The sequence below is a fragment of the Amaranthus tricolor genome, chromosome 11 (assembly GCF_026212465.1).
Source record: "Amaranthus tricolor cultivar Red isolate AtriRed21 chromosome 11, ASM2621246v1, whole genome shotgun sequence".
NCBI classification, from domain to species: domain Eukaryota; kingdom Viridiplantae; phylum Streptophyta; class Magnoliopsida; order Caryophyllales; family Amaranthaceae; genus Amaranthus; species Amaranthus tricolor.
The window spans coordinates 14,016,080-14,036,151 of record NC_080057.1 but is presented as its reverse complement, the minus strand read 5'-3'; the positions used below and the strand labels follow the sequence as shown (position 1 = coordinate 14,036,151).

The following is a 20,072-nucleotide window of genomic DNA, read 5'->3' as shown; positions in this document are numbered from 1 at the left end:
TCCATTTTCATTCATGGAGTTGTCATCGTTCTAAGTCATCCATGCATCAATAAATCTTAAATCAACCTTATCAATTCTAAGCCAGTCTTGAGATGGAGCAGCATCTCTAATCGTTGCATCTAGAGCTTCTCATCTGTCATCATTCTCCTCTGAATCAGAATCAACATGCTCATATCCTCCTTATCTAAAGAGTCAACCTCGTTCGCATTACGCCTACCCAAGTGACTCGTGGAAAAGGTGTTCATTACACTACCACCAATGCCACGTGAATGAGTTGAAGAGGTAAATTCATCCAAGTGCTCATTAACGTAATTTGGGTTATGATACATTTCTGTGAATGTATCATGGCATACACTTGGACGTAATTCTGGAAGTTCCATGCTAATCATGACTTCCCTCGCATTACCCAAATTCGCAACCAATTCAACATAAACCTCCATTATCATTCCAGGGGCTTGTGATGCCGCATAGCAAGAGCACTTATGCTTTCATTATTCTTAATCGGGACTAACACATTTTTCCCAGTCACCGGATATTTTATGTCCATTTTTAACATAAAAGAGCTGCGATCACAACCAATTACATCACAGACTTTGCTATGAAATATCTCAAAATTAGTATTCTGACGATGGATAAACAACATTGTATTTAATCCTCCATTACACATAACATCGGATCCAGTATAACTTACTTCCCCACCCCAATACACTATAACGGGATAATGATCCATATTCTGCAAACACAAGCATGTTTTTCATGTGATTTCATATACACTTTATTGTTGATTGCGAGTAAGGGAAATGTAAATGTGAATACAAGAATGTGTAATATTAAGGTATTAGAACACTTATTAGAATGTTCAATTCAAATATAAAGCTAAAAATACAATGAATATATACTAAAACCCTTAGACTAACCCTACAAAGTAGTAAACTTTCATTGAAGCATTTCATTAAACACTTTATATGTATACATACCAAATCATAAAATTCAATATAAATGTGTAAAATATAAACTTAAATCATGAAATCAAGAGAATGTAACAAACAATCAATGTATTTATAACTTCAAATGACAACAATAATGAAAAAAAACAATTTGCAAATTGAAAAAAATTAGGGTTATATTCATACCTTAAATGAGGATGAAAATAAACAAGTAAAGAAGGAGAAGATGGGAATGTAGTTGATTAGTTTAGTTGAATGAGAGGAATTGTAAATATGAAGTAAATGAGAGCGAAGAAAAATTTTTTTTTTCGAAGCAGCAGCGGCAGAATAGCAAGAAGGAGTGCAATGAAATGATAAAAACAGCAAACTGGGTGTTTTTTATACAGGTATAAAACCACCATCTCAAGTGGCGATTTACCCAGCTTTAATTTTTTTTTAAAAAGAAAAATTAAACTAATGAAAACAGCCATTTCATCTAGCGGTTTAGTACAAATTCCTAAACAAAACCGCTAATTGATGTAGCGGTTATATTAAAAAAAAAAGAAAAGAAATATTTTCTCACACCTATTCCACTTGCACGGTATTGTGGGAAATACTTTTCCATTTTATGCAAAGTGGGAAATAATTTTTCCTTTGGCAATATTATGAGAAAAGTTTCTTTTTTTTTCAAATCCACAAAAAAAAAAAAAAATCAAGTCAATGACTAAAAACAAACTGAATTAGTATATAGTTCAACATTAATAAAAAAAAAAAAAAAAAACAAATTGATTCTTTCTATCTTATGATCTCCTAAGACAGTTCATATTCTATCTATTACAATCAAGATAGACCAAAAATAGGAAATTTTACTTACATCTCCTTAATTTGTGTTGCATGCAGCTAATTCCTTTAATATTCTAAGCTTGATCTTCTACATTGCAATGGAATCCTTTATCACATTACATTTTTGAAATAAATCTTGCAGTGGATCATTTTATTGGAGCAAACAAAAAATGATGAAGGTTTTTGAAGATCAGCCGAAACTTAAAATAAAATTAATTGGATCTTTGATAAATACCCAGATACTAAAATTTTGAAGTGGATCTAGATTTAAGTTAACGGATTTCAATTTAGAGCTAGAAGGAGAGATATAGTGGTGAAGGTTGAAGATAAGACATACATGACAACAAATTTGCATTTCAACAGCAAACTTCTTCATTTCGTTACTGATCTGACATTGGCTTTACTATATATATTAATCTAAATTTCTTGTAGTACTCCTATTTATTTTGGAAGATAAATACAATTACTGAAATGTTTTTTTTTATTCTTAATTGAGAGAAACTCATGGTGAACACCATTCTATTTGGGTCGGTCATCGTACACTTTTTATCTAAAAATGATCACTATTCTTGTGAGAGTAGATCTTTCAGTGATACGATCTTAAAAAAAAGTCATAATATGAATTTGTTATAAATTTGGATTAGTTGGGTACTTAGCACACATGTGAGGCAATCTCATACAACAATTATGTATAACATTGAAGTGAACACTTATATTTTTAATTGATCAATTTTTGTTCTATTAAATTGGACATTTATAATTTTAAAGTGTCAATTACAATTTTATAGTGATCAATAAGATAATTGAGCTAGTTACATGGATTTGTCTCAACATTGAGATAGTCTCATACAAGACAAGTTATTTTTAATTTTATATTTGTATTATTATTGAAATTATTTCATTTCATTTAATATTGTAATATATGTTCAAAATTATTTGTAAATTACATATTAAAATTTATTTTAAACATACTTTGTTATGCTTACTCAGTAAATATTAAAATAATATCAAAATAACATTATTTAACAACATACAAAACTTATAAAATAGTATTTGTTAAATTAAAATTGAATCAAATATTAGCTATTACATGCAATTACTAATTCATTGAAAATGAATAATCAATAACTAACAATTTATTTTCTTTATTTTTTAAATATTATAAAAAACAATAAAATGAAAAAAAAAAATCGTGCATCGCAAGGGGGTTATCTAGTTTTATATAAAATACTCTATTTTCAAATTTTTGAAATTCATTTTCCAAATTCGGTTTATCATAAAACATTGTTCACAGATAAGTAACCTTCACATGCACACAACTCATGTAAATTACTTACATAGACTACTCCACCTACAAACATGCATATTTAATTACTCCCCTAAGATCATGCAATATCATTCAACATAACAAGTTTCATACGAATATAAGCAAAATGATCAGGAATTATAAGGATTTGTAAAATTATCACCTAGTTGTTCAGTAGGAACAAAAGATAAAGCCACATTACCTTCAAAATGATCACATATGAAATGATGGCATACCTCGATGTGTTTTGTATGTGAATGTTGCACTGGATTCTTTACAATTCATATGATGCTTTCATTGTCACATTATATTGGTATGCCTTTGAGATTGAGTCCAAGATCTCAAAGTTGTTATAACAGGCATCACACCGATAATTATGTTACAATAAATAATGCGAAAGTCTTAAATTTCAAACTGCTAAAATCCATTAAAATTTTAAATCATTTAAAAACATAAGTTCAAAATATTACAATTGAGAGAATAACACATATTGTTTTCTCAAAACATAATAATAGCATAAATACAAAGTCACCAATAAGTAAAATAAAGTGCAGCTAAATCCTTAATAAGAAAATAAATATTTCGGCCTGGATCGATCTTGAAGCTAAACCCTCCTGCAAAATACTGCCATCCATGATACGGATGACAGTCGTTTGAATCGGAATCAGCGCCAACGCCAAGTACAAACTCCTCAACAATGTAATACTATGACAATCATAATATATTCACAAGATATGCAAAGTACATTTCAATCCTTGATTTTAAGTTCCTCGGTTCTCGTTTCTCATTTCACTCCTTGAATACTTTCAACAATTTTTCACATTCATCACATTAATGTAAATAAATATCTTTGCTACAGTCACCTACACTTGGTAACTATAAGGTTCATCCAATGGATCTACTTAGATCCAAAATCACATTTGCACAACACACATAATGATGACTTTCTGATATATGTAAGGGTCGGCTAGAGGAGGAATATATTCCAAACTATAACTGTAATGGGAGCCGTCACTCTACCAATTTTAATGTTCGAGCTTCTACAGGATAGGACTCTCTCGGTCCCCCTGTCTAACCTCGCATTTATATGTGCCGAGAAATACGGGCACCGGATTACACGTCGGTCCGTGGTTCGACATTTCCTTACTATCAGAGTCATTTATCCAAGTACACATAAGTTCAAACAAGACTCCGTGTTATCTATTTCACATTGCTATAAGTTGACCCTAGTCTAGTCAAACTTCAAGTCAACATCCTCTTAGGGAAAAGTCAACATATTTACTAATTCAATAATTAAGAGATTATCAATAAATAAAATTTCATAAATTATAACAAAGTTCTAGAGGATATGTAAGTTATCTACAACACTATACAAACTTATAAAACTAAAGGAAAATATTTCATATTTATTAAGGAATTTCCATCGATTAAACATGTAAATTAATTAAAAATTCATAATAACCAATAAAATATTCTAAAATATATTAGAGGTCCAGAAGCTATATGAAGTTAGCCTTAGACCATAAAGTTAAAGAAAAACAAGCCTATGGATGCTAACTAAATTGTTTTGTCAATTTACCGATAAACCGAAATAAAATTATTAATGTCCTCAAAGGTCCACGCAAAATTTGTCCAAGGGTCCTCATATGATCCTACTGTATATTGGAGTGTCTCATAAAAATTAGTCCATTTAGTATTTGTTTCATATTTTATCGTTTTTAGAATTATCGTTTTATTTAAAATATACAATGGTCCATAAATGGTCATATAAACTTATCCAATAATCAAATTATAAATCTACTGCCCATATAAGAGGGTCTCATAAAAATTATAGCTCAAAATAAATTTATTTAATAATTATTTTATATTTTAACATTTTACGTTTTATCGGTAAGTAGTAAAACACATAGGAAAATTCATAGAAAAATACCAAACGTTTATATTCTGGTCCAAACTTGTAGGAAACATAATAAGATGATTTTATAAATTATTTTATCCATTCAAAATAATATTTAACCCCCTATTATATAGTAGAACATATTTTATTACTTAAAATTCCATAAATAACCATTTTAATGAAATAACTTTAAGGAATTGAACCTAAATGATTTTTAAAATTTTATCTACTGTGGAGTTTATATAAAATACATTCCTAAAGTTACTAAGCTCACACAAATTTATTCACAATAAGAACTTCACAAAAAATCACAAAACACTGTTTTTATGCATTTTTACATAATAGAAATTCAAAATATTTACATGCATTAACATTAAGTGAAAATACACATAATAAAACATATATCCCTCAATAATATCATTTAAATAAAAAAAATTCATATTTATGTATTTTTCTTTTGTGACTTTAATTTAATACCGATTTCGAATAATAATAACAATACTTAAAATTTATAATATAAACATATAAATAACATTTCTGACATTAATATATATAAAAATATCATAAGTTTTCAATTTATAACATGCATATACTTAAACTTATATTAAACACTTCATTTTTTACTTTTAACACAAAAAAATGTGTTATTCTTACTTTAAGTGAACATGCAAGATAAAATTTAATCAATCTAACATATTGTCATATTTTTCACATACTCAAGTAAATATAATACAAATGTCACATAGTAAGAAGGTTAAAAAGTGTGTACCATGAGCCACCAAGGATGCAAGAGAAATAATAAGAAATAAGAACTCCAAAATAAGAGAAAATAAGCTCCAAGAATAATCTTTAAGGTTTCAAGAATAATAATTCAAGCTCCCAAAATAATAATACTAGAACCTTACAAAAGTTGATGATTTTGGCTTAGGAAATGATAAATCTATTTTCTATCTTTATCTCTAACTCCAATTATATATTCTACATTCAACTTAAAGTCCAAATCTCTCACTATCATAAGTCCATTTTCGCCATGTCTTATTAAAATGCTCATAACTTCTAGCTCCGAACTCCAAATCCAATGATTTAAGTGTATAATTGTTCACAACTCCAAGACCCATATTTCTTAAGAACAAACTATAGTGTTAAAATGAGTAGAAGATGGTCGAAAATCCACAAAATAGAAGGTGTTCGAAATTAGCTTACTCTTAGTTGTCCAAAATCTTTGAGTGCAAAACATAACATTTCATGCTCATTTTGATGCAATTCTTAGGTCTAAACGTGATGAATTTTGTGTATATGATCACTATAAGTTTATTTATACATGCATGAAGAGAAAGATTGGTAAACACTTCAAATTGTGTCCATGTATACAGCTGTCCAAAAAAGAACAACATATTGTGAATGTTTGCTTGAGGATGAGGGACTTATAGAGCTTGTATATGTGCGTGTGAGGTATCAATGGAAAGCTTAGGATGTCTAAAATATTATAGTATAAAAATATGAGGCACTTATTTAAGAAAATTTTATAGAAAAAGGATGATTTGCTGAAGGTAAATAAACTGCCAGAAACTGTTGAGATGAAGGAGTAGAAGGATGGGAATGGATCTCTTCATTTCTGGAGGGATATAAGGGCGTATAAGGTACCTATAGAAAGCTTAGAATGTTAGGAAACGTTTCCAAGTGTTAGCACTCAATTACATAGGGTATAGTATAAGTAAATTAGGGTATCTTTCAGACCATAAAAAACTGCCATTCAACCTTACCTTTGTACAAATCTACACTCTTTTCTTTTATTATACCTCAAGCTACCTCAATCTAATGGTTTGGTATCTTCAATAACATGCATAGGGATGACGAGGTCAAAATATACTCATTTACTATTTTTAAATAATTTTAGAAGTAGGATAATAGTTTTGAGAAAAATTCTAAAATACTTGTTTTTAGGAAAAAGTATACTTTTGTTTGAAAACAATATAAAACCATAACCAAAACTTGTTTTTGAATACCAAATAGCTATAATATCATTATAAAAGCCTTTTTTTCATAACATATTTTAATTAGATAAATATTTTTTTTCTTTATATTCAAATATAACTACTTTTATTAAATCACGTAGAACATAGTTTATGAAATTATTTGCAAATACTATAAAGTTTTATCATAAGAAACCAAATTGATATGTTTATCAAATCAACCAAGTTTAGAAGGAAATTAATATTATTGAGTAAATCAAATAAACTTTAAATAAAACTAAGTACATTGGAAAACTTTTCTTTAGTATGATAATAACATTAAACAAAACAAGACTTGATTTATTCAAACTTAAAAGTTTTTTACAAAAATTTAAACTCTCATTATATTTGGCACTTTCGGATAAATAACTAAATTGGCTACTAGCACTAATTCATATTCAAAGCTGTTTAAGCTAAGATCAAAAGAGACTTTAAAATAGGGCTATTACAGTTGTTCTGCAATTTAAAGTATTTGTAAGCAGCATGCTCTAGTTGCAATATATTTTGCCTCTGCTATTGATAGAGCTACTAAATTTTGCTTCTTGGAATGCCAAGAGATGTAGGATGATCCTAGGAATTGGCATCTAAATATCCAACCAAAGCAATATTGCTACTACTAGGGTACCCGAGACTAAAGCCTTTAGTCGCCCGTAGATATTTGAGAATTCTTTTAACAGTAGTTAGATGTGATTCTTTTGGATTACACGGAAATCTTGCACAAAAGCAAACACTAAACATAATATCTAGACGACTAGAAGTTAAATATAATATAGAACCAATAATTGTACCTCTATATGAAGTTTGATGTACTTTCTTACCATTTAGATCTTGATCTTGGCTAATTATTAAACTCATGGGAGTATTGGTGGTCTTGTATTGGTTTGTGTTATACTTCATTAGGAGATCTTTAACATATTTACTTTGGCAAATAAATATGCTGCCATCCTTTTGCTTTACTTGTAGACCAAGAAAGAATGTCAAATCTCCCATCATGCTCATCTCAAATTCCTTACATATAATGTTAGAGATTTCCATGCATATAAAGACTCATTAGTAGCATCAAAAAAAATGTCATTCACATAAACTTGAAAAATAAGAATATCTTTGTCTCTAAAGTTAATAAATAGTTTCTTATCGATCTTACCTCTTTGAACATTAACATCAAGTAAATATGAACTAAACCGGTCATACTAAGCCCTTAGGGGTGGTTTCAAACGATATAGTGCTTGATTCACTTTGAATACATGATTAGTTAGATTATCATTTTCAAAGCCAGAGGGGTTGTTTTACATATACTTCTTGTAAATAACTATTTAAAAATGCACATTGAACGTCCATTTGATATAATTTAATTTTCATGTATAAGGTGAAAACAAGTATAATTCGTATTGATTTTAAACGAGCAACGGGAGCGCAAGTTTGATCATAGTCAATACCTTCTTCTTGATTATAGCCCTATTCTACTAAACTTTCTTTATTTCTAATTATCTCACCATCTTCGTTGAGTTTGTTTCTAAAGACCCATCTTGTTCATGTGATGATAAGATCTAAAGGTCTTTCAGCTAGATTCCAAACTTTATTGCTTTAAAACTTGTTCAATTCTCTTTACATGGCAATGATCTATTCTAGTTCTTTTAGAGCTTCTTTAATATCCTTCGATTGAGAGAAACAAAAGAAAAATGAACAAAGATTTTTAAGTGAAGATCTACTTATATTGTCCGGAGGATGTGTGCTGCAACTTTAAATCTTCTTTGTAATGTAGATGATGAACTAGGAGTAGAACTATTTAAGCAATCTGTTGGAGAAGCTTTGATAGGTGTATCATTAATAACTGGATTAGGAGGTTTATCAAAGTCTTGAGCATTTGTTTCTTAATCTGGTTGAGAGTCTTCAATGTGCTCAATTCGTTTATCATCGTTTTCATTAAGGCTTAATTCTTCTTTTTTTCTGTAGCTTATTTGTTAACATCCTCTTCTTTGATTTTGTTCCTATCTAGGACTAGATACAATTAATTTGTTGACTAAATTAGAATTACCCCTTAGGGTTTTGTCTTACGATAGATTAATGCTGGTTGTATGGAAGTTTGTTCTTGCTATCTAGCCAACCTTACAATAAGATCAATCTAATGTCAATATGTCCTGCACAAGTAACACTGGTTAGAAGGGCTCGAAATGGTTTTCCAGGGACCTTTTCCAATGCTTAAGTAAGTAAGTGTCCTAAATGTGTGCTTATAAACCCTTATCCAAGTGCACAATGACTCTTAGCTTGGAGGATTTATATTAGGACTTGTTTGTGGCGTGAGGCCTAAGTTATCAAAGTAATTGTTTATCTTTTAGATTAAATACAAATAATTAATATAATATTCTTAATTTAATCACTTAGTTCTCAATAAATATTGCTTGAAGTTCAATAAATACTTGAGAGTAAATGCTTGTACTATAAAAGATTAGATACATGATATTTGATGCCTAAGCTCACTATTTATACTTAGAGTATGTATCTTGTTCATTTGTCTACTGAATATCCTTTTCAACCTTGTGATATTACTATTATTGACATTGGAACATACCCCTAGGGTTTCGTGTGAAGGTGGTTATAATGCTTTACGTGCTACTCTCTCATTGGCTTAAAACTATGCATTAAATGCAAGCTCGACCTTTCTTAAAAAGGTGACACCTCTTTCTATTCCTAATGACTGTGTGTGTCAAACACAAAATGATTATAGAAGATTTATCGTCAAGTTACTCTATAGCCTCTACTTTACATTAATGACCCAAATCTCAGCAAATCTCCCATTATCTCTAAACTTTCCTAATAAGTTAAACCCTTCAGCTTCTCAATAATTCACCTAGTGTGCAAAACTAAGGATTTCTTTGGAATGACACTCCTGACTAGGGCTTCGAGATCAAATCACTTACAGCTCGACTTGGACCATCCAAATCGCTTTTTGGTCCAAACAACCCATGGTCTAGTTCCTTCTTTGCTAGACGTCTCTTGAACTAAACCTCATAGGGTTCAATTTAGGCTTCTAGGCTTATGTTTTGGTCTAGATGACCTAGTGTCCGATCCAGACACATACAGTTCTTCATCGAAATGTTTATTGAGACTTAAATCTATGAATCCATCACTTAATATATCATTATTAGTTTCATCGAAAATAATTTGTATACTTTTTTCTACAACATTTGTACAGTTGTTCAACACTCTATAAGCTTTGCTATTAATGAAGATCTATAAAAGATAACTTCTTCATTTCTCGCATCGAACTTACCAAGATTTTCTTAACCATTATTATGCACAAAACATTTGATACTACATGGTCTAAGATATGTATTATTTGGCTTCCTCTAAATTCTCATAGGGAGTTTTCTTCATCATTGGTCTAATAAGACACATGTTTAACACATAATTAACTGTGTTGGCATTGTTCTAGCCATTTATTTCAAGGTGTAATTTTTCCTTACAACCACACCATTTTGTTGTGGTGTTCTAGGAGCTGAGAAGTTGTGAATTATTCCATACTTCTCACAGAAAGAGTTAAACCTTAATTGGTCAAATTCTCTTCCATGATCACTTCTAACCTATGTATCTTGCAACACTTTGAGAATGGTTTGAAAAGCTTCACTTTTTCCTTCAAAAAATCAACCTATGTATCTTGAAAAATCATCAACTATAACTAGAGTATAGGATTTTCCTCTTATGTTTTTAATTCGCATTGGCCCAAATAAATCTATACGTAGAATTTCACAAGGTCTTGTAGTACTTACCATCTTTTTCGGCTTAAATGAACATCTTACCTGTTTACCTCTTACACATGCATCAAATAAAGGACTATATTTGTAATCAAGGGATGAAAGTCCCTTAGCAAACCTTTGTGTTCTAGTTCATGCATTGTGTGCATGTTGATGTGGCCAAGCCTTCTATGCCATAGCTTTAGGTCATCTGTTAAGGCCTATAAACTATTAAAATTTTCCATCGTAATTTTGTTAGTATATGTAAACTGTATACATTATCATATTTTATAGCGCTGATAGATTTTTCGCTAACATTAGGGTGTTTCACCACACATTTTCTTTATCAAATATTACTTGATTACTGTTATCACACAGTTGAGAAACACTTAACAAGTTAAATTTCAAACCACCAATAGATTTAGAAGAGTCCTTACCAACCTTATTGATGCTTAAGATCTTGCATTTACATTTATCACCAAGGGTAATTAGTTGTTGCATCTCTCTTTGATTTTTGAAAATAATGATATTTTTTTGCTTGTGTTTCTTTAACATCCATTATCTAATTTGCATTTTTGATTTACCTACAAAACAGAAATCAACCTTTCTTTACAAACCAAATGGCAAATTTGGGTGTGTACTTAGGATGAATCATATTCGGTGATCTAGTTTTCTTAAGTACCCATATTTATCTTACCAGTTTTGCTAATTCCACGGGAAAGGTGTTCTTGATGATATGGTTGTCCTTATGTCTATAAGGGCCTGCGAATTTCAAGTGCCCTTCCTTGCAACAATAGGGGCAAGAGGGCATGCATCTTTGTTTTTATTGAGCTTTTAACAAAGGCGGTATGACTCCCATTATTACGCTTGAAGTTGTTATAACATATTCCATGTTTATTTGATGTTACCTTTTGATGACTTAGCATATTGTGAAATCTAGACTCAAAATTGCTATATTTGCTTAAGATGTTTCGACCTTTTTGAGATTCTGATTTCAAGGTCTTGACCTCAGTTTCAAGAGAATGGTTGCGTTGGAAACCTAAGACATTTTGCATTATACTACCATTTTGGTCTTTCAAGACTTTGTTAGTGTCTTTAAAGTTTTATTTCTCAGATTTAAACGCATTGTTTTCTTTATTAGTTCATCATAACCTTCGGCATAATGATGTATTTTATTTTTGAGTGCCTTATTTTAATCTTTGATGTTTATTCTAGTACTGCCTTAGAATTATTTTCTTCATCTTTTTTATCTTTGTTTGCCATAAGACATCAGTAAGCTTGTCCGTCCTTATTGTCTAATTCACTTGAACCTTCAGAGTCACATTTGGAAACCCTTGTTTGTTTGTTTTTTTGTCCCTTTTATAAACAGTCCTTTCTCTTCTTAGGACATTCTTTCACTAGATAATGTTTTGATCCACATTCGAAACAAGTGAGTTTATTTGATTTATTTTGGAAAGAGGACTTACCTTTAAACTTGTTTCTTGATTTGAACTTTCTATATCTTTTCTTCATTTTCATTATGCGTTCCAACCTTCTTGTTATGAGGGCAAAAAGATCTTCCTCATCGTCGTTTTCTCCATTATCACTTGATGTCTCTTCTTCTTTCTTTGCTTTGAGAGCAAGATTCTTCATGGAGGGTGTTACATCGTTGTCTCCATCATCATGAAGTGTAAGCTCATGAGTAGTAAGTCTTTAGAGAAGATCATCAAGATTTAAGAGATAGGACTCTAAGATCTTGTGCTTCCTCAATTGCTGTGACATTTAGACCCGAATTTAATCTAGGAAGGCATATTAGTACTTTTCTCACCAACTCTGCATTAGAAAAATATTTACCTAGGGAATTCAAATTGTTAATAATTAAAGTAAAAGGAGTAAACATTTCAATTATATTTTCATTTTAATTCATCGTAAACATCTCATATTGATGCATGAGAATGTTGATTTTTTTCTCTTTTACTTGACTTGTTCCTTCATAGGTTACGTCCAACTTATCCTATATTTTTTTGGCACTCACGCAAGATGAAACTCTGTTGAACCCTGTACCATTCAAGGCAAAACATAGTTGATTCATAATTCTATAATTTTTTGATACGACTTCCAAGTCATTTTGATTATATTCCAATTTGGATTTGGAATATCGTTTCCACTCGAATCTTTCTTCATTGGAATCTTTGGCCCATTGTTGATGATATCCAATAGCTCCATGACTTGGTCAATAACAAACATCTTCATCAACGTCTTCCATTGAGGGCGTTTTTGGTTCATGGGAATGTGAATTTGAGGATAAAAAGGTGGAATGGGATTGAAAATTGGTTGTTGAGAATTGATAAAGTATACACAATCCCTTGTTTGGTATTAATGGAAATAATTTGAGAATTGTAATATTTTTTGTTTGGTAGATTGGAATGAAATTGAAAATAAAATCCAAATTTACTAATTTACCCTTTAAAAAAATAATTGGAGAAGTATAAAATGTTTTGTTTAGTTTGTAATTTTACTCATTTACAAGGGTATATAAGTCTTTTCATGTCTTTTTCCCAAATCTCATCCATCTATTACCAACCCCTATGGTAATAATTTGATGGGAATACACCCAATTTATTCCCATTCCCAAGCTCATTTTTAGTCCCATTCCCACTAACCAAACATGAAATATTCACACTTTGGGATTTTTAATTCCATTTCTATCTTCAAATCCTATCTACCAAACACCATGTGAAAAATTGACACATGCATTAAAAACTTGGTAAAACCACTTTATTGTGTAGATATAATTAAAAGTGAGAGAATGTAAAAACTATATATGAATAAGAGTTACATAAAACTTTGTAGGAAAAATTGTATGAAAAAAAGCTGAGTATGTAAAGAAGACTGCAGATGCCCTGATGAAAATGGTGAAAAGTCGTATAGTGGAGGGCAAGAAAAGTTTGGGTAGACCTAAAAGAACATGAGAGGAGCAAATAAAAATTGACTTGGGGGAGTTGCACCTCTTCGAGGACCAGGTCGGTAGCATCCGCGTTTTAGACTTCTAATAGTTTTGACTTAGCTTTTCTTTTCTTTCAGAGTCGTATTCAGTTTTTTTTATTTACTTTATGGCTCTCATTTGCTTTTGTTGTCTTGGCTTGGCAATAATTTTAATGTGTGTTGTGTTTGTTGGAAGTGACAATTGCCTTTTCCAAGCGTGTTGGACATCAATCGCCCTTCTCCTACAGAAACCTATCATTTTGGGGATAATTTATGTTCGCACATTTCTAAATGCCCCCTTCAAACATATGTCCGCTATTCTCTTTCCCTCGACTTTTGACTTATTCAGAATACTAAAATGTTGACTTTGACTATGGCAACGGTGAAACACTATCTAAGGTGCCGCAATTTATTACAATTAATTTTCAGCGGGAAAAAATTACATAAATCCTCAAATCCCGCCAAAACCACTTAATATCTCCAAAATTCAAAGCCCTACCCTTTTTAATTCCCATTTTTTATAAATACGCGCAAACGCACCCGGTACGCCAATCCGATACGTACCCTATTTTGACCCTCCAAATACGCAAACATCTCTCATTTCCCACCGCTTCCTCAATTCAAAACCCTAACCCTAGATATTCCACCGTAAAATGTTGGAATTAAGACTAGTTCAAGGGAGCCTTTTAAAGAAAGTGTTAGATTCGATTAAAGATTTGGTGAATGATGCTAATTTTGATTGTTCCACAACTGGATTCTCTCTCCAAGCTATGGATTCCAGCCATGTTGCTCTTGTTGCGCTTCTTCTCCGCGCTGAAGGATTTGAACATTACCGATGTGATAGGAATATTTCGATGGGGATGAATCTTGGTAATATGGCGAAAATGTTGAAGTGTGCTGGGAATGATGATATAATTACTATTAAAGCCGATGATGGGAGTGACACTGTCACTTTTATGTTTGAAAGCCCTAGTATGTTTCCTTTCCCCCATCAATTTATCTTTTTCTTGTAGTTATTTGTGTTGAAAATTAGCTTTAGGTTTTGGTAAAATTATTTAGCATTTGAAGTTGAATATCTGAATTTTCATGAATATATGATGAATTGACTAGAATTTAATTTTGACTGTATATTTTTAAATGTTTGTTGAGTTAACAGAAATGTATGTTATGTTTTGCCGAAAAAATTGATGCTCAGGATTGACGGTACTAAATTGTTTTGATATCTGTTTCAGGATATGATTAGATTTAATATCATATTTGTACAATGAGTTGTTATTTTTTGTGGTGATTGCTAGAATTTTAAGCGGTCTTTTGGGATAGAAGTTGCTCTTATAATGGAATGGAAATAGTTTAAGTAGATGAAGGGTAAGGGTCAAGTGTTAATGTTATTAATTTTTTGGTATGTGCATGAAATGATGACCCTACAATTAAATCTTAAAGATTAATTAACATTCTTCACGAACTCAATAAAAATATGATGATCAACATGATAATCACAATGGCAAGTACAAACTGTGAAAATTGTAGCATTTGAGAAAATTGCACAGCATCAAGAGTGTAAACTAAAAACTGATTGGATTTCAAACCACAAAGCTCAAAATGTTTTATACTCGACATCATAATAAAATCTGTGATTATCGATGAATTTGAACAAACACAAGGAAGGATTGAGTCTTTGACCATAGTGAAATTGACTGGAGCATCTTTTCACTGAAAAATGACTGGAGCACCAATAGAACTGAGCATAATTAATAATCAATTTCATGATGGAAATATGATCATCACATCATGAACTAAATAAAATGAGCCTGAACTATGTGTTGATTACTGTTAGAATTGAAGAAAGAGAAAAGAAACCAGTGACTTAATTTGAAGAAGATGAAAGAAGGTGAAAGAAGATTGAATCAAGAAATGAAAACTCTTACTGCTAGATTGTGGGAGCCTAGAGTTAATGTTCTACTCTAGTGGTATCAATTTTCCTTGAGAAACAATATTGTTAACTGGGTTTGCCTACCAAACCATAAATAATGGATTTAGTTTATTGTTTTTGTATTCAGCACTTGAAACAAATGCTTAACAACTCCTTTGAATAAGTTTGAGGTTCTTTAGGTTTTGAACTTGAAAAATAATTGCGAACTATTGTTTAGTTTTAATGCCATTAAAGTGGCTTTTGCATATGTAGAGTAAAGATGGTTAGATGTTCACATTTTTAATCATATTTGTTTTCGGTTTACAAGTGATTAGGAAAGGATTTGTCACCTTGCGAATATGTCATGCTAAGACTTATTGACTTACAAGAGGTGTAACAAACTCAATGAGGAAAAGAGAAATGGATATGCTAGCAAACCTAGTGTATAACAATTTCTGTTAAGGAATTTATATTCTGTTATGTGGTTATTTAAGTATTTGTAATCAGGAATGTAACTTTGTTTAGCTTACTATAAATACATGACCTAATCACATGTTTGGGACATATTGGAATTAAACTAGATTTCTCTTAGGAGATGACAGTTGCTCGAAAATTGTTCACTATCGTCTTGATCTTGTTTTCTAGATTATACAAATTGGTAGAGACTAATTTTGTATTTTCTTGAAACCGCTCTTGATATAGTAGTAGGAATTTATCCATCACATAATATATAAAGTGCACACGGTTTAATAAGCTAATTTACTTTTGTTCATTCTTAGTTTGTAACCCATGAGGTGAAATAGATATGTAACTTTGGCTGCATAAAAAATTGTCACCACATCTTATAAACAACATATATGCTTTCTTTGAATTGTTCAATTTGGTACCGAACATTACCCTTTTTACTGTTTTGCCTTACAGTTGTGTTGTATTGACCATTGATCTCAAATCATTTTATCTTAAAATAATTTTAGAGTACATAGGGTTGAGGTATGTCATGTTATGTATATATGCATATGTCAAAATAGACTATATCCAAGTTTGAGCAGATAAGCATGTTGTTTATGTTGTTTGTATTCATGATAGATCAGGACAAAATTGCGGATTTTGAGATGAAGTTAATGGACATTGACAGTGAGCACTTGGGTATTCCTGAAGCCGAATACCATGCCATTGTGAGGATGCCTTCAACAGAGTTTGCCAGGATTTGCAAAGATTTGAGCAGTCTTGGTGACACTGGTAGTGTTCTATCCCATGGGTTTGTTATGTTTCCTTGCTTTAATATGGTTCTTTTTTTTCCTTAATTAATTACTCGTGTAAAATTTGTGATTTTGCAGTTGTAATCTCTGTAACAAAAGAGGGTGTTAAGTTCTCTACAAGTGGTGATATTGGAGCGGCAAACATCGTTCTTAGACAGAACACAACAGTTGACAAGGTTATTTTAGCTTTTACCCATAACTTTTTTGTTTTTTTGTATATCATTATTTGCTCCATTTTGACTTACTGGTTTTCTAGTTTCAACCTTTTACGTTGAAATCTTTAATATGTCACAAAAATGTCCGAGTCTTAATCCCAAATGAAATTGTCGGCGACGAGATTTAATACATCATTTTCAATGGTTGCTCATATCAATTTCCTTCTCTGTTTATTTTGATTTTTACCATTTTAATTTGTATGTATAGATCTTTTATATTTTTTCTACTCCATTTCTCCAAGTCATTTTCGGTCTTTCTCGTCTTCTTTTTAAGTCTCTTAAGCTCCAACTTTTTAATTTTCGTGTTGGGTTGGTAATATCCGGTTTTTGCACATGTCAAAACTTTTCTTAATCGGTTCTCTTTCATCATTTCCTTTATATTTGTTAACTTTTAAACACTTAAATGTTTGTTTTGCCTTTTATCCGTCATTCGTCAAGATATGTATACTCACCATTGAAATGGTTGCATTTCTACTACTTTAATCTTTCTACTATGATCATTTCTAAAAGTCCACTCATTCATCTTGACTCCAACTTTTGTCTCCATTGCACTAAATTAGCACTTATCTCCTCTTCTGTCGCATATAACAAAACAATGATATCAGCAAACAACATGTACCAAGCTAGGGATGTTCATTTACATGTAAAATATTTAGGTTACCCGAAAAGCTAAGTACCCAATTAGTCGAGTACCTATTTTAATGGCTTGTGGGCTTTAGCAAGGAATCCTGCTTATGGGCTTTAGCAATTGTATTGACAAATTTTAGGATGCGAGAATATGAAGCATAAGTGAAGGAGAAATAAGAATTTAAGAATTTACCTTTTTTTTGGGGAAATTGTTGGCAGCGGGCAATCATGCATTCTCCATTCACCATCCTTGTTTTAAAAAAAATTTTGTGGGTATTCATTTTAAGTTATCTAAATTGATCATCTAGTATGGAGGTACATCTTATATGTATCTCAATTACTCTTGTCCATAACTTTATAAAATGATTGATAAGTTTTATTATATGATAGTAAGAGCAATTTTAGACAGCTCCTTATAGTATCCCTATCTATCATCCTGATCAAAAGTAGTCTACTTGGGTTCTAAAAGTCATCCTGGACGACGATTTAGCAACCTTTGCATAATTTTCACTACACATAGACCTAAGAAGTGTAGCTCGATGCTGAATAGGAGTCACCCCTATGGGAATTGATTTTTGTTCATATTTATTAGATGTGACTAAGTTTTTACTCAGCTGGTTGTCACTAATATGCCGCTCACCCTTCTTTATTCAGACTTGTGATCGAAAATAAGCGACAAACATTCACAGGCAGAGTAAATATATTTGATATGTAAAAGAAATTTGATATCATGAAATTATTTATTGTGATGATTGAATTAGATATTTTTTGACTATCTTTTTCTTATGCAATAAATCACGGCATGTCACATTTGTATCTATGAAAAATCGCAAAAGTCAAAATATTGCTAGAACTTTTATGTTGAGTCGGTAAATAAATAAATGAAAAAAAAGATTGTTCAAGAGCGAATGGAGAATTAAAGTGTTGAATGGAGAATTAAAGTGTTAAAACATTGAAGCCCTCTCATTTTATTGAATTACTTGTCACTTATGGCCTATCAGAGCTTTGAAACACAAATGGTGGTTAGATTTTCTGCTTGTTCTTATGTTTTGATCTGAATTGCAGCCTGAAGATTCTACGATAATTGAGATGAATGAGCCTGTGTCACTTACCTTTGCACTACGATACATGAACTCTTTCACCAAGGCAACTCCCCTTTCAAACACGGTCACAATCAGCTTGTCGTCTGAACTTCCTGTTGTGGTTGAATACAAGGTTGCAGAAATGGGTTATGTCCGGTTTTACTTGGCTCCCAAGATTGAGGAGGATGAAAATGAATCATGATCCTGGGAATTCTAATCGCTCATCTCTTCTGTTTGAAGCCTCTTCCTGAATTTAGGTTGATGTTTGATTTTTTTAGTAATTTTTGTGCATGTTTAAGCATGAATCTGAGATCAAAAAAATTCAGAAATCAGCATCACTGATTAGTGCATACTGTACTAGGCTTTAGTAACTTTTCTTATTGTTAATGAACTTAGGTTTTAATTTTAATGTATCTATGAAAATTTGTTCTGAACTTTCGAGTGTTATTTTATTGGTGTCATTCTATTTGCAGTCATTGGTTCCTTATCTTCAATTAGTATTGGTTATCTAGAGAATTGGAGAAGATAGCAAGATAGAGTAAAGATACCTTGCGCTGAATCGATCGGTAAGCTTTGCTCGGTTGAGCTGTCTTAAGGTTGATACCTTAGTTCGAAATTGATCTAAGTTTGACTTTGAATCCGTTTGTATACTTTGAATTCTGCTTTAAGTCGGATCTTAGAAAAAAAAATCTGACACTTCTACTCAACGTTGGACACGACTTTGACTTTGCCTATATGAAATTTAACATCTGATTTTGACTTGATAGTTTAATATTTATGTTTTTCATTGGCTATTGGATCATAGTATAGAACACTTTTCTCATAGACTTTATCATTGCTTAGACTTTATTGTGCTTATCTGAAAAGTATCCTTGTTATTAGTTTGTTTCATGTTAATAAGTAAAATTTAAGTAAGTCTTAGTAAATTTGAGTTATAAAGTTAAATCTATCAAATTATTTTTTTTTGAAAGAATATTATGATTTGACTCAAGATGGTGGTGAAAAAATGTTAGACTTTTATTTGAAGTAAAGTAGTTAGCGTATTATTATCATCATCAACTGAAGGTCTCGCTTGAAAATAGGATCTGTGTGAGAAAAGGTGACGGACTAATCATACTCATACCCCTTTGGAAGAGGGAGCCACATGAACCAGTCAATTTTACCCCTAAAAAGTGAGAACTCTAATTAGAGAAGAATATGGTTGGCATCATTGCTTTAAGAGTAAATCTACATGTAGAAAAAAAAAAGCATTAGCCAAAACTTGGGCTGAAGCAATATAATAAATCCACTGAGTAAAAATA

General features: G+C 31.2%; 1 protein-coding gene across 1 annotated transcript; it reads left to right on the top strand.

The window, feature by feature from the left end:
- Window positions 1-14,199: 14,199 nt before the first annotated feature.
- Window positions 14,200-19,265, top strand: LOC130826791 (proliferating cell nuclear antigen). The gene is made up of 4 exons (XM_057692381.1): window positions 14,200-14,651; window positions 16,675-16,827; window positions 16,926-17,023; window positions 18,755-19,265. Exons 1-4 carry the CDS (start codon window positions 14,333-14,335, stop codon window positions 18,971-18,973), a joined length of 789 nt encoding a protein of 262 aa, XP_057548364.1. The 5' UTR covers window positions 14,200-14,332; the 3' UTR covers window positions 18,974-19,265.
- The last annotated feature ends 807 nt before the right edge of the window (window positions 19,266-20,072 follow it).

What these genes read in the sequence shown, in the direction of transcription:
- LOC130826791 (XM_057692381.1), top strand. Translation starts at nt 14,333, where the DNA reads ATGTTGGAATTAAGACTAGTTCAAGGGAGCCTTTTAAAGAAAGTGTTA. An exon ending in TTTTATGTTTGAAAGCCCTA is followed by an intron (nt 14,652 to 16,674) that starts GTATGTTTCCTT and finishes TATTCATGATAG; the next exon opens with ATCAGGACAAAATTGCGGAT. An exon ending in GAGCAGTCTTGGTGACACTG is followed by an intron (nt 16,828 to 16,925) that starts GTAGTGTTCTAT and finishes GTGATTTTGCAG; the next exon opens with TTGTAATCTCTGTAACAAAA.